Source organism: Stenella coeruleoalba (assembly GCF_951394435.1).
Source record: "Stenella coeruleoalba genome assembly, chromosome: X".
Lineage (NCBI taxonomy): Eukaryota > Metazoa > Chordata > Mammalia > Artiodactyla > Delphinidae > Stenella > Stenella coeruleoalba.
This window is the reverse complement of record NC_137152.1, coordinates 38,194,972-38,211,031: the sequence shown is the minus strand read 5'-3', so window position 1 is coordinate 38,211,031 and position 16,060 is coordinate 38,194,972. Positions and strand designations below refer to the sequence as shown.

Here is a 16,060-nt window from a genome sequence, read left to right as displayed (position 1 = left end):
AGCTTAGGGCGGGCCCTTGAGCCACCCCTCAACGATTGGCCGCCTCACCCGGAGGGCGTGGCCCAGCGAGCTGTCTATCTTCAGTGCGGTCACTTCCTGTGGAGTTTCCCCAGCCCAGGGAGGAGGGGGAAGAGGACGAGGGGGAGGAGGGCGGTCGTCCGGGGTTAGGTTGGGGGGGCGGTTTGGTCCGTTCTGGGCGGGGGATGACTCACAGCCCATCCCATCTCCCCGACGCCGCCCGCCCGCCCGCGCAGAGCTCGATCCATGGCTTAGCGGAGGAGGCGGTGGCGAGCGGGGGAGGGGGACTCTTATTTTGTTAGGGGGACCGGGCCGAGGCCCGACCGGCCTGGCGGGGCTCGCCCGGGGCCGGGCGTCATGTCTCATGCGGCCGAGCCAGCTCGGGACGGCGTAGAGGCCAGCGCGGAGGGCCCTCGAGCCGTGTTCGTGCTGTTGGAGGAGCGCAGGCCGGCCGACTCGGCCCAGCTGCTCAGGTGCGGGACCGCCTGGGACCGGTAGTGCTAACTGGGGTTCCCGGGGGCCTTATCTGGGGGCAGCGGGGGCCCAGGACTGTGATTGGAGGCCCCGGCCTAGTCTTGGAGGACGTCTGAGCGCCTGACTTGGGGGGGCACCTAAGGAATCTGGCGGTGGCTTGCTTGGACTGAGGCTTAAAGGAGTCGTGGAAGTGCAGTAAGGGAGGCCTAGTTCAGATTTGGCGGGGGCCCTTGACTCGGTCTCGAGGGGCTGATTCTGTTGTGTCCAAAAACTAGTCTAGGGTAGCTGAACTTCAGGGACTGAGACTCTGACTAGAGGCTGAATTTGGGGTCTTTGAGTCAGATATGAGGGGAATGAATTTGAGGGGGCACTCTGTAGGTGAGGCACTGATTTTTAAGGGACTTTTTCCCTCAGAGAAGACGTCCTGGGAGATAGAGGTGCTGTCTTGGGAGCTTGGTGACTCCCAGTGGCTGGTTGCTGGAGGCTGTGTTTGGGGATAAAATGACTCTGGAGGGATTTGGGGGTATCTCGGATATACTGCGTGGGACCAGCCTTGTGAGTGTGTGTGAGTGAACAAGAAAAGCAACATTCATCAAGACTTGATCAGAATAATCCCTTCGCCTGCCCACCCATCCAGCTGGGTAGTGGAAAAGCCCTCTTCCCACACCCCATAGGGGCTTGAATGGGAAACTAGTCAGACAGACAGGCAATGGAGATGGTGCTACCTCTTAGCCCAGAGAAGGCCTCAGACCTTATTTGGGAACCCACAGGAGGGTCTTGTTCTTGTTGCCACCTGCCCTAGCCTCTCAGCCAGCTCTTTTCACCCCCTACACACACACAGACACAGAGGTTTTTTTTTTTTTTTTTATCTCACCTTCCCAGTCTGTCTCTCAGGCCCTGGAGGCAATCTTGAATCTGACCCTAGAGCTGGAATGAGCACCAATTGCACCATCCCTGCCTGGGTGGGTCCTCTCTGACCTCTTAGCCTCACTTCCATCAGTGGGCCTGGAAGCCCCAGCCTTCTCTGTCCATACCCTGCTCATTTCAGTGCCCACCTCTTCCAACTTCTGTGCAATGGAAGTGTGAGCATGGGAGGGGGCTTCGCCTACTTTCTGCCTGGGATTGTGCTGAGCTCAGCGGCTCCCCAGCTTCCTCTTCCCGACTTCCTGGGGTGGTTTTAGGGCCCCGTCTGTGAGTGAGGAAAGGGAGGAAGACAGATTCTTGGGGAGGGGCAAGTCAACGACAATCTCAGGATTATAAATCTTTGACTAAATTCAAGGATGCATATCTATCTGCCTGCATGTTAATGTCCCCTACACACTAGGGTCTTGCAGCCAGCATGGAGGGTTGAGCAGGAGCCTTTCAATATATGAATTTACCATCTCCTGATGCCTTTATAGCAACCTAGATCATCACAGTAGTGGCGATAGTTGAAAGGGACTGGTGTACATGGCTTCTTAGTTTGTGTGTCAGTGGGTGTTGGTATTGGAGGTGTGTTTGTGTTTTGATCTGTCGAAAAAACTGGAGAGTGCTGGGCAAGCTCCTCTGACCAAGAAAAGAATGTTCCTATAAAGCAGATCATCCACCCAAATTCTCCCTCTTGTCAATCCAAGATTGTTGGACTGAGGGGAGCCTTTGTTATTTCCATCTTGTTTTTGGATGCGTGTTCACATCCCACAAACTCTGGCTGGGGCAGGGTTGGTGGCCGGGAGCTCTTTTGGGAAGTAGTGGATCCTTCAGTAAAGTGAATCAGCTACCCCAGTTCTCTTTGTGATGCATTCAGTTTGTGTTACAATGGACTGTTCTGCCGAGGGAAGCCCCTACCGTGCAGTATGCCTGTGGACCTATGTGGTCTCACATTCAGCAGCCAGGAAAACAATGGGGGGTGTGGGGGCTGGGAGAACTCTGAATGCAAAGTCAGGAATCCCACAAAGTGAATTGTCATTCCTCAACTCTTCGTTTCTATTCTCCTGAAACCCAGGTTGTACACCCAGGTGATTGTTAGATCGAGGATCTGGGGTTCAAGCTTATTATTTTTAATCTTAAGGAACTATGGGTAACACGGAGCAAAAGAGAGTGGAGAGGGGAGAAGACATGGGAATTCATGGTGGTGGTTTCAGCAAAGTGGCTGAATGTGAGGGATACACTCTATTCTCCTCTCTCCTGGTGTATGCTTCTCTTCTCTTCTTTTCTCTTCTGTCTCTGTCTCTGTCTCTCTCAGGGGAATGACGTCTCCGTACAATCACTGACCATCACCCTGCCTTCCCCCCACCCTCAGCCTGAACTCTTTGCTTCCGGAATCCGGGATTGTTGCTGACATCGAATTAGAAAACGTCCTTGATCCTGACAGCTTCTACGAGCTCAAAAGCCAGCCCCTATCTCTACGCTCAAGGTATGTCTCTTCTCTCTGACTCCCCTCCCAATTCCTCAGGCCCCTCCATCCCCTCTTGATGGGCAGAGGCCCTCAGTGCCAGCCCAACCCATTCTCTCACCAGCCTGAATTTTCCAGATAGTAAAATTAAGAGCCAGAAAGAGCATGTGGAAAGCAGGAGGCCAAGCTAGGATTCTAGTATCTCAGACAAAATCTCCCCTGCTTCCTCCCCCACCTGCACATCCATTCATAGATAAAAATTGCAGCGTGCCTGGAGTTCCCAGACACAGGGCGTGGCCTGCTCAAGCCCAGCCCCCAAGTAGGCGGAGCCATTCCCATAACCCCTGGTCACCCCCCCCCCAACTCAACAAATTCACCCACTCCCAGCCCTTGAAGAACCCCTGCTGGTCTCTTCTTTCCCCCAAGCTTGAAAGTCTAAATGTGCTGAGTCATGGGCCTGGGCTCTAAGAGAGGGGAGGGGACCTGGAAGAGGGGCAGGAAGGGAGGATTGTGAAATCTCTGAGATTTTCGAGACTGACTAGCTCCTGGGACCAGAGGCCCAGGCAGGGGAGGAAGAAGGGCCTGCGGTTGCCCATATAGATTGATGCCCACCCCCAGGAGCTCAGGGAGCATCTCCAGCCCCAAATTGAGCTTAATGAGCCCTCTGTGTCTGTATCTACTCCCACAACCTCAATTCTGTTTCCTTCTGCTCTCCTGTAAATAGCTCGCAGAGCTGAACAATGGTATCTCCGCTTGATATACGAACAGGCCCAAATCCAGGCTTCACCATAAGGACTGCAGGCTAAAGTTCCCCCACCAGACTGTGACCCCTGAGGGTTGTGACCAGGTCTGGTTCCTTTATCTCCCCTCCACATTGTGGCTTCTGAAGGCAGAGAACAGGCCAGGTTCGAATGTCTGCTCCATCGCACTGTGACTCCTTAGGCTTGGGCCGAGACTTTTAGCTTACCTGTGGCCCCGTATTTCCCATTCCACAGCCTCCCAATATCACTGCAGGCCACACCAGCCACCCCAGCTACACTCTCTGCATCATCTTCTGCAGGGGGCTCCAGGACCCCTGCCATGTCGTCATCTTCTTCATCGCGGGTCTTGCTGCGGCAGCAGCTAATGCGGGCCCAGGCCCAGGAGCAGGAGAGGCGTGAGCGTCGGGAACAGGCTGCAGCCTCTCCCTTCCCTAGTCCTGCACCTGCCTCTCCTGCCATCTCTGTGGTCGGCGTCTCTGCTGGGGGCCACACATTGGGTCGTCCTCCCCCTGCTCAGGTGCCCAGGGAGGTGCTCAAGGTAAGGTGACATCCAGAGGCCCTGGGAGGGGCTCCTGGTGACTGAGGATTGGTCCTGGTGGCTTTGGGACGAGGTCCTAGGGGCTCTAAGGAAGGTCTCAGGTACTGTTAAAAGGGGGCTGTGCTAGTATCCCATTGTGTTTAGGGTTTCCAAGGCATTCTTGTGGAGTTGTGAGGGGTTCTTGGGGGCCATAGGATGTCTTGGTGGATCATGGAGGCTCATGAGTGCCCTGAGTGGGCCCTGGAGTCTGTGAAGTGGCTTTGTAGGAAGCACTTCACATATGGTTATGCATTAGGAATTCTTTGGTCATTGGAGTGTCTTGGGAAGCCATGTATAGTTCCCATGTCTGTTAGGTGGGGTCACCAGCTTTGCGGGGGGCCTCTTGGGGACTGTGACAGGGTGCTCCAGAAACTGTGAAGGATTCTGCCACCCATGGGTAGATCTTGAGGGCTGTGAAGGATCTCTGAGAAACGGAGTTTGGGTCCTAGGGGAGACTTTAATCAGTATTTGGGGGTGGGAGAGGGTTCTCAGATTCTGGGCCTGGTTTGCCATCTTGAGCCTAGGAACAGATGACTTCTGTGGGGCAAGCTGGGGCTCAGAGTCACCCCTCTGAGCCCTGTTCTACCTTGTTCCCTCCCATCCTGTCTCCCCCACATTCCACAGGTACAGACCCATCTGGAGAACCCGACGCGCTACCACCTGCAGCAGGCGCGCCGGCAGCAGGTGAAGCAGTACCTGTCCACCACACTTGGGCCCAAGCTGGCGTCCCAGGCCCTCACCCCACCACCGGGGGCTGCTAGTGCCCAGCCACTTCCCGCCCCTGAGGCTGCCCATGCTACTGGCCCCACTGGCAGTGCTCCCAACAGCCCCATGGCACTGCTTACCATCGGGTCTAGCTCAGAGAAGGAGGTGAGTGGCTGCAGACGACCCTCCCATGCTCCCCCTGCCCCAGCTTCTTCTAAGGCTCTTCCATATTTCTTCTCCCAGATTGATGATGTCATCGATGAGATCATCAGCCTGGAGTCCAGTTACAACGATGAGATGCTCAGCTATCTGCCTGGAGGCACCACGGGGCTGCAGCTCCCCAGCACGGTGAGGCCCTGAGATGGGAGGTTGGTCTAAAAATTAGCGCATCCGTCTATCACTGAGGGATATCTTATATACACTCGGGCAGGCTAGCTGTGTACATAAGAGACTGTCACCTTGGATTGTACTGAGATAGAGATAGAGGCTGTATGTTGAGAATGGGGCACACCAGTGCCCTGGGGCCATGTTGCACTGCATGGAGAGGTGAACCTTGTAGATTTTGATATCTACACGGTGGGGACTTCATGGAGCTATTAGGGCATACCGAAGCACTGAAGCTTCACTGTGGGAGGGACCAAGAGGTGGGGCTCTTGTAGCATTTTGTTTGTTTGTTTGTTTTGAGTATAAGACAGGTTTTTTTTATTAAGTTTTCCTAAACTTGTCTCATGTTTACTGAATGTTTTTCTTTGTGTAAGAATGTAACCTGGAGCTTTAACAAACCAATTTGGACAATGCAACCTGGATAAATGCTTGTCTGCACACAAGTCATCGATTACCATTCTCTGGCCTGGCCTCCATGTAAATCCAATTGGTCTTAAAGCCTATCTAAACAGAGAGCAAGCAGACCACATCATCTTATTTCTAGTTTAAACTTTAAACCTCAAATTCACCCCTATCCCAAGACCCACACCCTCCTCCACACACAAAAGAAACTTTTTAGAAGAAATGGCCATTAAGAACTGAGTCAGTTGCATAAGAATTGGCTTAATCCTGCAGCCAGCACTCCAAAGTAGCTCTTGGCTTCACAGCAGGCCAGCTGGAACTCTTGAAGCAGGACAGGTAGAGAATGGATAGAGGATGCTCTAAGAACAGGGCCAAGTCCTGGTGCTGCGAGGCTTCCACACATGCTTACACTCCAACATAAATACACTTCCACCTTCCTCCCCTAAGTGATGTTTCTCTATAGCACTTTAGAGCTTGTAACTCTCTAAATTTTTTAGTGCAGAGATGGACAGAAACTTACTCTAAACATGCAAGGTATAATCTTATTTCTAACAACATAGGCCAAAATTAACAGAGAAGCTCTCTGTTATACAGATTATCTTGTAGCGTTTTGAATGTACCAGGACATTCAGGTCATGAAGACACACGCAGACCATGAAGTGATTGGAACATAATATGCCAAAGGTGTCCAGATTTGATGTGGTTGGACCTTGAAGTGACTAGAACATACCACATCTCTTAAAGTGAACTGTGCCGAGAGGCTGGGTCCTTGTAAAGACTTGATAAAACTTTCTAGAGCAGGAGCTGCACCAATGAATTTTAACATTCTGGTTCTGAACATTCCAAGAGTCTCATAACTCGTTTTGGGACATACCAAGTGCCTATAAGCTTTACTTCTTTCCAACTTACCAAGAGGATAGAAGCACATGTAAAAATGGTACCAATTTATCAGAATTTTTCATTGATTTGGGCACAGCTAGAGATTGGATGGATCCAGCAGTCTAGTGGGGGTTTCAGGAGATGAAAACTCATCAAGAGGTGGGACTGATTACTTATGGATTAGTTCATTGCCCTAGGATGTATCCAGGAGAGTGTGAAAGAGAAAAAAAAAAAAACTAGGCTGACATAAAAACAGTGCTTGTTGAGTAGTTGGACAAGAAATCCTGAGAGATCAGAATGTGCAAGAGGGTGCCAGATGAGAACTTCGGTGCATGGCAGCCGGAGACTATATGCAACGCAGTCACAGCAGAAGACCGGAGATTGGGCTGGAACTCTCCAAAAGGCCAGATTTTGGGTGGAATGTTGCCATGACAATTTCCCAAGGTCTGAGAAGACTGGGTTGGAGTGTTCCAAGAATGCTGAGTTGGAATGTAGCTCTAGGAGGGGCTGAAATGTTGCATTGGAGCTGACAAAGACCTGAGAAGGGTGGTTTTCTAGCACTTCTCAGAGCCAATGCCGGGGTTTGAGAGAGGGGCTTCAGAAGTCACTGGGGGATTCGAGGGGCTATGGGGACACGATGAGCAGGCCAGGCAGGCTCTAGTCCCCCAGCAAAGCAGGGTAGGTCCCCTTGACCCTGTCTTCCCTGTTGAGTGGCTGTGTGAAATTCCCTTGAAGGAGAAGGAAGGGTTTCCATGCTGGGCCAGCCAATCCTTGCATGAGGGAGCCCATCTTTGGGGTGTGTGGAGGGTCAGGAACCTGGTCGAAGAAGGGGCCGAGCCTGGGGTCTGTTTCCAACCATCATTTTTCCGCTCTCCCTGCCTGCAGCTGCCTGTGTCAGGGAATCTGCTTGATGTGTACAGTAGTCAGGGTGTGGCCACGCCAGCCATCACTGTCAGCAACTCCTGTCCAGCTGAGCTGCCGAATATCAAACGGGAGATCTCTGGTAAGGGCTAGGGTCTTGGCCCCGTGCAATTATCATATACCCCAGGGTGAGCCCCATATCTACCAGGTCTGGGGGTCAGGCCTGATTCTAAGGGAAGAGGGTTTAAACAGACAGAAATGGGAGCTGTTTGCCATCTTTGTCCATATGGCCCGTGGTCCTGCTTTCACTCCACTCCCTCTCCTCTTGGGTTTAACAAGTGGCCTGTCACCATGGCTTCTTTAAAAATTGTAAAAATGGTGGCACTCCCCTTGCCTGCGCCCACCAAAGCCTACCCCAGTGGCTGCACATGCTGCCCACCATCGTCTGTCATCTTTCCCAGGCCCAGAGGCCCTGACCACCTCCTGCACTCTCTTCCAGAGACAGAGGCCAAGGCCCTTTTGAAGGAACGGCAGAAGAAAGACAATCACAACCTGAGTGAGTGAGAGCGCGTGCTCCTGCCCACGTGCTGTGCAGCCCAGCCTCACTCTGCGCCCGGCCTTCCTTGGGGGCCTCTCCCTGCAGCAGCCTCCCAATTCCCCAGTTTCTCCTCTTCGCTTCTCAGCCTATTGACGACTCTTTCCCACTTTCTCTTTCTCTCCCCCGCCTTCAAAGTTGAACGTCGCAGGCGATTCAACATTAACGACAGGATCAAGGAGTTGGGCACCCTCATCCCCAAGTCCAGTGACCCGTGAGTCTGGGCCAGGAGCCCCAGGCCGGTGGAAGGTGGGGTGGGGGCCCCACTCCCTGAAAGTCATTCCCGGGTGGGCCCGCCCTAAGTGGGAACCACCCAGGCAGTCCTGCTCCTTTGCCCCTTTCTCACCCAGCTTTCCTCACCCTGAGCAGGGTGGCAGCCCCTCACCGTGTTCCCATCTAAAATTTTAGGTGCATGACATTATGGTCCATGACATTATGGTCCATGGTCCATGACATTATGGTCCACGTCATCTGCCCCCCTGTACGACATAGACAGTTTTCCGCTTATTTAGTACCTCCTTTATTTACTCAAAAAATGTATTGAGCTGCTTCTGCTTTGTGCCAGGTACCATGCTAGGCCCTGAGGATACCAGAGGGAACAAAATGCACAAAAATCCCTGACCTCATGGAACTGATGTTTTAGTGGGGGCAGACAGACAGCAAAGAAGATAAATATGTAAACTCCGGTGGTTATGATGAGTGTTGTGGAGAGGAATCAAGAACGGAGGGAAGATGGGATATTGGGGAGGGTCACAGTTTGGGGTGAGGAGGGTGGGGACAGGGCAGGCCTCAACTGATGAGGAAATACTTGAATAAAGAGCCTAAAGAGGTGAGGCAGGAACCATCTGGGTGTCTGAGAGAAGAGTGTTCAAGGTGGAGGGCAGAGCTGGGATGGAGGCCCTGAGGTGGGAATGATTTTCCATGTTCTAGGAGCATTGAGAAGCCAGTGTGGCTGCAGTGAGATGAATCAGATGGGCATGGGTAAGAGGAGCAGTATGGGATCAGGTCAGAGAGGGCTTTCTGGGTTCGGGGTGTGATGGGGCATCACTGGAAGGTTCCAGGCAGGTGGTTTTCATCCGAGCATTCTGTACCCTTGATGTCCCTCTGCCTCAAGTTGTAGGCATGTGGCGGGGTGCTCCATCTACCTGGTGCAATCGCCCCCTTCAGCTCCCGAGAGACTCCATGTGCAGCATTCCCTTCTTTCCTCCCCTTGGGCCCCACAGGGAGATGCGCTGGAACAAGGGCACCATCCTGAAAGCCTCTGTGGATTACATCCGCAAGTTGCAGAAGGAGCAACAGCGCTCCAAAGACCTGGAGAGCCGGCAGCGATCCCTGGAGCAAGCCAACCGCAGCCTGCAGCTCCGAATTCAGGTCTGGAAGGAGAAGGCGGTGGCAGGGGTGAGGGGGGCTTCCTGGAGGCAGAGGCAGAGGGAGAACAGGCTAGGATTTCTCCTCCTGGCATATTTGGGGGATCCCCGGGCTTCCTGACTCACATGATGATGATGATGATAAGTAGTAATCATAACATTAGCAAAAATAATAATGAATATTGGTTAACGGACACAGTGTTTTATCTTGTGCCATGCACTATGACAAGAGCCTTATCTCCATTTACTAAGTTAATCCTCACAACAATCCTGTGAGACAGGGACCATTATTATACCCACTTTCTAGGTTGGGACTCTGAGGCTCAGAGACGGTAAGCAACTTGCCTGAAGTTACGCAACTAGTGAATGGCAGAGGCTGAATTCGAACCCAGGCAGCCTACCCTTTTAACTGTTATATCCTCTGCCTCTGAGGGACTCTGAACTCCATCTTATCCCACCCCCACCACCCACCCCGCTACGTTTTGCAGGAGCTAGAACTGCAGGCCCAGATCCATGGTCTGCCAGTGCCTCCCACCCCAGGGCTGCTCTCACTGGCCACAACTTCAGCCTCTGACAGTCTCAAGCCAGAGCAGCTGGATGTTGAAGAGGAGGGCAGGCCAGGCACAGCAACATTTCATGCAGCGGGGGGACCTGCCCAGAGTACTCCCCATCAGCAGCCCCCAGCGCCACCCTCAGATGCCCTTCTGGACCTGCACTTTCCCAGCGACCACCTGGGGGATCTGGGGGACCCCTTCCACCTGGGGCTGGAGGACATTCTGATGGAGGAGGAGGAGGGGGTGGTGGGGGGACTGTCAGGGGGCGCCCTGTCCCCACTGCGGGCTGCCTCCGATCCCCTGCTTTCTTCAGTATCCCCTGCAGTCTCCAAGGCCAGCAGTCGCCGCAGCAGCTTCAGCATGGAGGAGGAGTCCTGATCAGGCCTCACCCCTCCCCTGGGACTTCCCCACCCAGGAAAGGAGGACATGTCAGGATGAGGCCCCGCCTTTTCCCCCACCTTTTCATGAGATTGCCCTGCCCAGGTGTACTGGGGGAAGAGGAGACTGATGAGGCCCCACCCCTATAACCAGGCAAGGAGGAGGAGTCAGATGAGGCCCCACCCCTTCCCCACAGGACAGGCCAATGCAGGTATTTCAGACATGGAGAAGGTAGGGGCATCAGGGCCTGTCTCTTGCAGAACGCAGCCTCACCCCTGCCCCGTGGGACCCGCCCTTGCCCAGGTGAGGGAAGGAGACAGGATGAGGTCAGCCCCTGGCCCCTAGGGACTGTCCTAGCCATGTTTCCTGGGATACAGAGTGTCAGGATACTGCTCCATTCCCTCTCTTGGAACCAACAGTCTAGTCTATCCTGGCAAGGAAGAGGAGTCAAAATGGAGGTCCCACCCTGGGGGTTTAAGCGCTGCCCCTTCCCCATGAACCCTGCCCTGCGCAGGCAAAGAACAGAAGTGAGGATGAGAGCCAACCCCTTTACCTGGGAACTTAGTCCTGGCCTTCTAGCAATGGAGGAGTCAGGCCCCGCCCTTTCCCTATAGGAACAGCCCGGCGCAGGTATTTCAGTGGAGGAGTCAGTAAGATCAGGCAACTTTGTGGAGATCACAGCCCTCGTCTCTTAGCAACATCCCATCCAATCATTCCACACTGCAGGGAGGAGTGGTACTTAAGCTCCCCCGCCTTAACCTGGGACCATTGTGACTTAACCTAGGAGGGCTCTAAGCCGACCTGGCCCTTGAAGAAGGGGGCAGATCTTGAAATCTTGTGGGTTGACATTCCAGACCTAGATCAGGAGTGAGTGAGAGTTAGACCCCCACACTTGGGCAGAGTTTTACCTCCTTCCTTGAAGGGTAGATTGGGGAGGTGATGGAGATAAGGGGGTACTGGGTCCATGTTCCCAGAACCAGCACCCCAGTACTCTTTTACAACATGTAGAGGAACAAGATAAAGGAAGGGGCCTTTCCAGGGAGTTCCCCAGCCCAGGAACAAGTAGAAGCCTGTCTCACCAAGGCAGAGGCTTAGGGGGAGGATTGCAAAAACATATATACACCCTCTTTATGAAATTTTTTTACTGACCCCCTACTCAGAAGCTAGGTCACCCCCAACCTCTGGCCTCCACCTAGTTCTCCATTTGGAGAAATCTTCCCCATTTCAGAGTTATCAAGAGACACTCCCTGCCCATCCCCATCCCTCCTACCCCATACACCCAAGGTTGTCAGCTTTGGATTGTTGGGGCCGAGCCCCGAGGAGGGTGTACTAAGGGGTCTGTAGGTTTGTGATTAAGATAATAAATGCTAGGCGTGTTTGATGCGCTTTTAACTTTGGCAAAGAGTCTCCTGTCCTTGCTTTTTGTCTGTGCAATGAGCATGGCTCATGAGGTTCTTGGAAGAAACAGATTTGAGTGGGATGGGTACAAGAAGTTAGATAGAGGGGCTGGAGAAAACAGTGTACAAACAAAAGCAATCAGTCCTTAACTATCTGCTAGGCAGCCTCCTAACTGTTTTACCCAATTTATTATTCTAAGGAATATTCATCAAGAAAGTACTGATTCTTACTCCTATTTCACGTTTGAAGAAACACGAATAGAACAGGGTTTAAGTAACTATCTGACGATATACAGCTGGTAAATGGATGAAGCGCTAAATGGTAAAGTTAGGTAAGTGAGGGCTCTGGTTTGAACAAAGTCATTGAGGACAGACGGGCCAATGAAGATTTTCGTGCAAGTTCACTTTTTTTTTTTTTTTTTTCGGTACGCGGGCCTCTCACTGTTGTGGCCTCTCCCGTTGCGGAGCACAGGCTCCAGACGCGCAGGCTCAACGGCCATGGCTCACGGGCCTAGCATGTGGGATCTTCCCGGACCGGGGCACGAACCCGTGTCCCCTGCATCCACAGGCGGACTCTCAACCACTGCGCCACCAGGGAAGCCCGCAAGTTCACTTTTGAAGCTGATAAGGAAGTATATGAGGATATCTCCTGGCAGACAGTAGAGGTATTCCAGATGGTGGAAATGGCAAAGACAAAAACCGTAAAGGTAGAGGAACAAGCAAACAACTCGGTTTTGGAACAGGTGTTGACATTTGTGGGGAATTTAAATGGAAGTGAACAGACACAAGTATCTTAGGCTGGGGAAAAAATATTCCTGGAATCTCTCAACCGAACTGACTCCCAGGACAGGTATCAGGCCTGATCCTGTGTCACCCCCATCAGGCTGTGACCACCACACTTGCTGCCTGCCCCTTTCTAGCCTAACGTACTGTGAGCCCTAGGGCCTGGTTGCTGAACCTCTACCACCAGACTGGTGGCTCCCTGATAGCTTTATTTTTTTTCTCCTCAAATTGGATATATTCTCTTTATTTTACAAAGATAACATGTAATACCCAGAAGTGTTTTTTTTTAACTTTGTATTCTGAAATAATTTTAGATTTACAGAAGTGTGGCAAAGACAGTAGAGAGTTCTCATACCTGTTATCCAGCTCCCCCTAATGTTAACAGCCTGAATAACCATGGCACATTTATTAAGGCTAAGAAAATCACATCGGCACAGTACTAGGAACTCCAGACTTTATTTGGATTTCACTGGTGTTTCCATGAATGTCTTTTTTCTGTTCTAGGATCCAAATAAGGATACTCTGTTTGTTATCTCTTTCTGTGTAACGAATTACCACAATCTTAGTGGCTAAAAAATCATGCATTCATTATCTCCCAATTTTTGCAGGTCAGGCAGCCAGGCTGGCTTAGCTGGCTCCTCTACTCCAGTGGCTCTCAAGAAGGTACAATCAGGGGAGGTGTGGACAGGACTGAGGACTCATCTGAAAGCCAGACTGGGGAAGAATCTGCTCCATACTTGCACTCACATGCAACTGTTTGGGGCAGTTCTCAGTTCTCTGCAGCCTGTTAAACAGAGGGCCTCAGTTCCTTGCTGGCTGTCAGCTGGAGGTGCACTCAGTCATTACCATGTGTGCCTTTCCTTCCATGAGGCAGCTCACAGCATATGTACTTTGCTTCATCAAAGTCAGCAATAGAAGAGTCTGCTAGCAAAACAGAAGTTACTATCTCTTGTAATCTAATCATGGAAGTGACATACCCTGACCATTGAGGCATTCTGTTGGTTATAAGCAAGTTACTCACGGGAGAGGATTACACAAGATCATGAATAGCAGTAGGACCACTGGGGGGGGACATCTTAGAAGCTCCCTACCACATTGGGTTGAGCTGTCATATCTTCTTGGTCTCCTTGGACAGTTTCTGTCTGCCCATTGAGAAGGCCTAGACATTGTGCTATTCCAGAAGCAACAAGCACATCTAGTACCTACATCTTGGTTTCTAAATGCCATTCTCCAATGAAAGGAACCAGGGCTCCTTGGAGAAATGGCTGACTTTAAGGCCGGGGCAGGGAAACACATGATGAGCCTGGAGCACTGTGTGGTACCAGAAAGTAAGGAAGAATCTAAACAAAAAAAGATGGGAGTGTGTCATAAAGATGCAGGAGCCAACCTGAAAGAACTCCCAATAACCAAATATGGAGCAATTTGAGCAACAAAAAGATGGTAGTGCTGTATTGTAGTCCAAAAACTAAATATCCATGATTCCATGCTTATATATATCAGTGATATAATTGGGTAAGTAAATAAATGCTGGAGATGGGACAACTCTTGCTTGCATTAGAATTCCAAATAATAAATATAGAAGGAATGAGATAAATAGAAAATTACCATTAGAATACCACAGTAATACTTACTGGGGAGTGGATCCACAGCTAAACGCTAAATGTTAAAATTAGTGGGCAGAAGAGATAAACCCACGCACATATGATCACCTTATTTTTGATAAACGGGGCAAGAATATACAACGGAGAAAAGACAGCCTCTTCAATAAGTGGTGCTGGGAAAAGTGGACAGCTCCATGTGAAAGAATGAAATTAGAACACTCTCTAACACCATACACAAAAATAAACTCAAAATGGATTAAAGACCTAAGTGTAAGGCCAGACACTATAAACCTTTTAGAGGAAAACATATGCAGAACACTCTATGACATACATCACAGCAAGATCCTTTTTGACCCACCTCCTAGAGAAATGGGAATAAAAACAAAAATAAATAAATGGGACCTAATGAAACTTCAAAGCTTTTGCACAGCAAAGGAAACCATAAACAAGACCAAAAGACAACCCTCAGAATGGGAGAAAATATTTGCAAATGAAGCAACTGACAAAGGATTAATCTCCAAAATTTACAAGTAGCTCATGCAGCTCAATATCCAAAAAACAACCCAATCCAAAAATGGGCAGAAGACCTAAATAGACATTTCTCCAAAGAAGATATACAGATGGCCAACAAACACATGAAAGGATGCTCAACATCACTAATCATTAGAGAAATGCAAATCAAAACTACAATGAGATATCATCTCACACTGGTCAGAATGGCCATCATCAAAAAATCTAGAAACAAATGCTGGAGGGGGTGTAGAGAAAAGGGAACCCTCTTGCACTGTTGGTGGGAGTATAAATTGATACAGCCACTATGGAGAACAGTATGGAGGTTCCTTAGAAAACTAAAAATAGAACTACAATACGACTCAGCAATCCCACTACTGGGCCTATACCCTGAGAAGACCATAATTCAAAAAGTCATGTACCACAATGTTCATTGCAGCTCTATTTACAATAGGCAGGGCATGGAGGCAACCTAAGTGTCCATCGACAGATGAATGGATAAAGAAGATGTGGCACATATATACAATGGACTATTACTCAGCCATAAAAATAAACGAAATTGAGTTATTTGTAGTGAGGTGGATGGACCTACAGTCTGTCATACAGAGTGAAATAAGTCAGAAAGAGAAAGACAAATACCGTATGCTAACACATATATAAGGAATTTAAGAAAAAAAATGTCATGAAGAACCTAGGGGTAAGACGGGAATAAAGACACAGACCTACTAGAGCATGGACTTGAGGATATGGGGAGGGGGAAGGGTAATCTGTGACAAAGTGAGAGAGTGTCATGGACATGTATACACTACCAAATGTAAAACCGGTAGCTAGTGGGAAGCAGCCGCATAGCACAGGGAGATCAGCTCGGTGCTTTGTGACCACCTAGAGGGGTGGGATATGGAGGGTGGGAGGGAGACCAAGAGGGAGGAGATATGGGGCTATATGTATGTATGTATGTGTGTGTGTGTGTGTGTGTGTATATATATATATATATATATATGATTCACTTTGCTGTAAAGCAGAAACTAACACACCATTGTAAAGCAATTATACTCCAATAAAAATGTTAAAATAAAAATAAAGTTAGTGAGCAAAACTTTAAGGTGAGCAAACAGTAAGCCTAGACTGTACTTTCTTTCTACCTGGGTCAGTTTCAGGAGCCCCTTGGAGGGAAGTGGAGCCTAGGAAGAGAATAGCAATATAACTGAGCCGGGTGGGAGAGACCAGATTTCGGGACTTCGGTCTAGCAGGCATGGTATTGGAGAAAAAAGAGCTTTGTAGAGGCAGACTTCCAGAAGTCACCAAAGGCATTGCTTTAGGTCTTTGGCCAAATATTAGGCTGTGCAGGCTTAGAATGAGACACTGCGAGGCCAAGCAGAGATCAGTCCTGGGCTAATGTGAACTGAATCGATGCTTGCACAATTCTGGGAGACACAGGGATTT

The 16,060-nt window shown here is 50.3% G+C and overlaps 1 protein-coding gene across 4 annotated transcripts; it reads left to right on the top strand.

Moving 5' to 3' along the window:
• The first annotated feature begins 222 nt into the window (after window positions 1-222).
• On the top strand, window positions 223-13,918 carry TFE3 (transcription factor binding to IGHM enhancer 3). 4 transcript variants are annotated; one of them, XM_079910274.1, is made up of 10 exons: window positions 223-491; window positions 2,771-2,884; window positions 3,859-4,162; window positions 4,826-5,071; window positions 5,150-5,254; window positions 7,457-7,574; window positions 7,932-7,988; window positions 8,166-8,241; window positions 9,251-9,398; window positions 13,115-13,918. In XM_079910274.1, the coding sequence occupies exons 1-10, from the start codon at window positions 376-378 to the stop codon at window positions 13,295-13,297; spliced, it is 1,467 nt and encodes a 488-aa protein (XP_079766400.1). In that variant the 5' UTR covers window positions 223-375; the 3' UTR covers window positions 13,298-13,918. The 4 variants fall into 4 exon arrangements, with proteins under 4 accessions (XP_079766400.1, XP_079766399.1, XP_079766398.1 ...); XM_079910273.1 differs by lacking the exon at window positions 13,115-13,918 and adding an exon at window positions 9,883-11,951; XM_079910272.1 differs by lacking the exon at window positions 13,115-13,918 and adding an exon at window positions 9,883-11,951 and having other exon boundaries at window positions 4,826-5,254.
• Window positions 13,919-16,060: the final 2,142 nt, after the last annotated feature.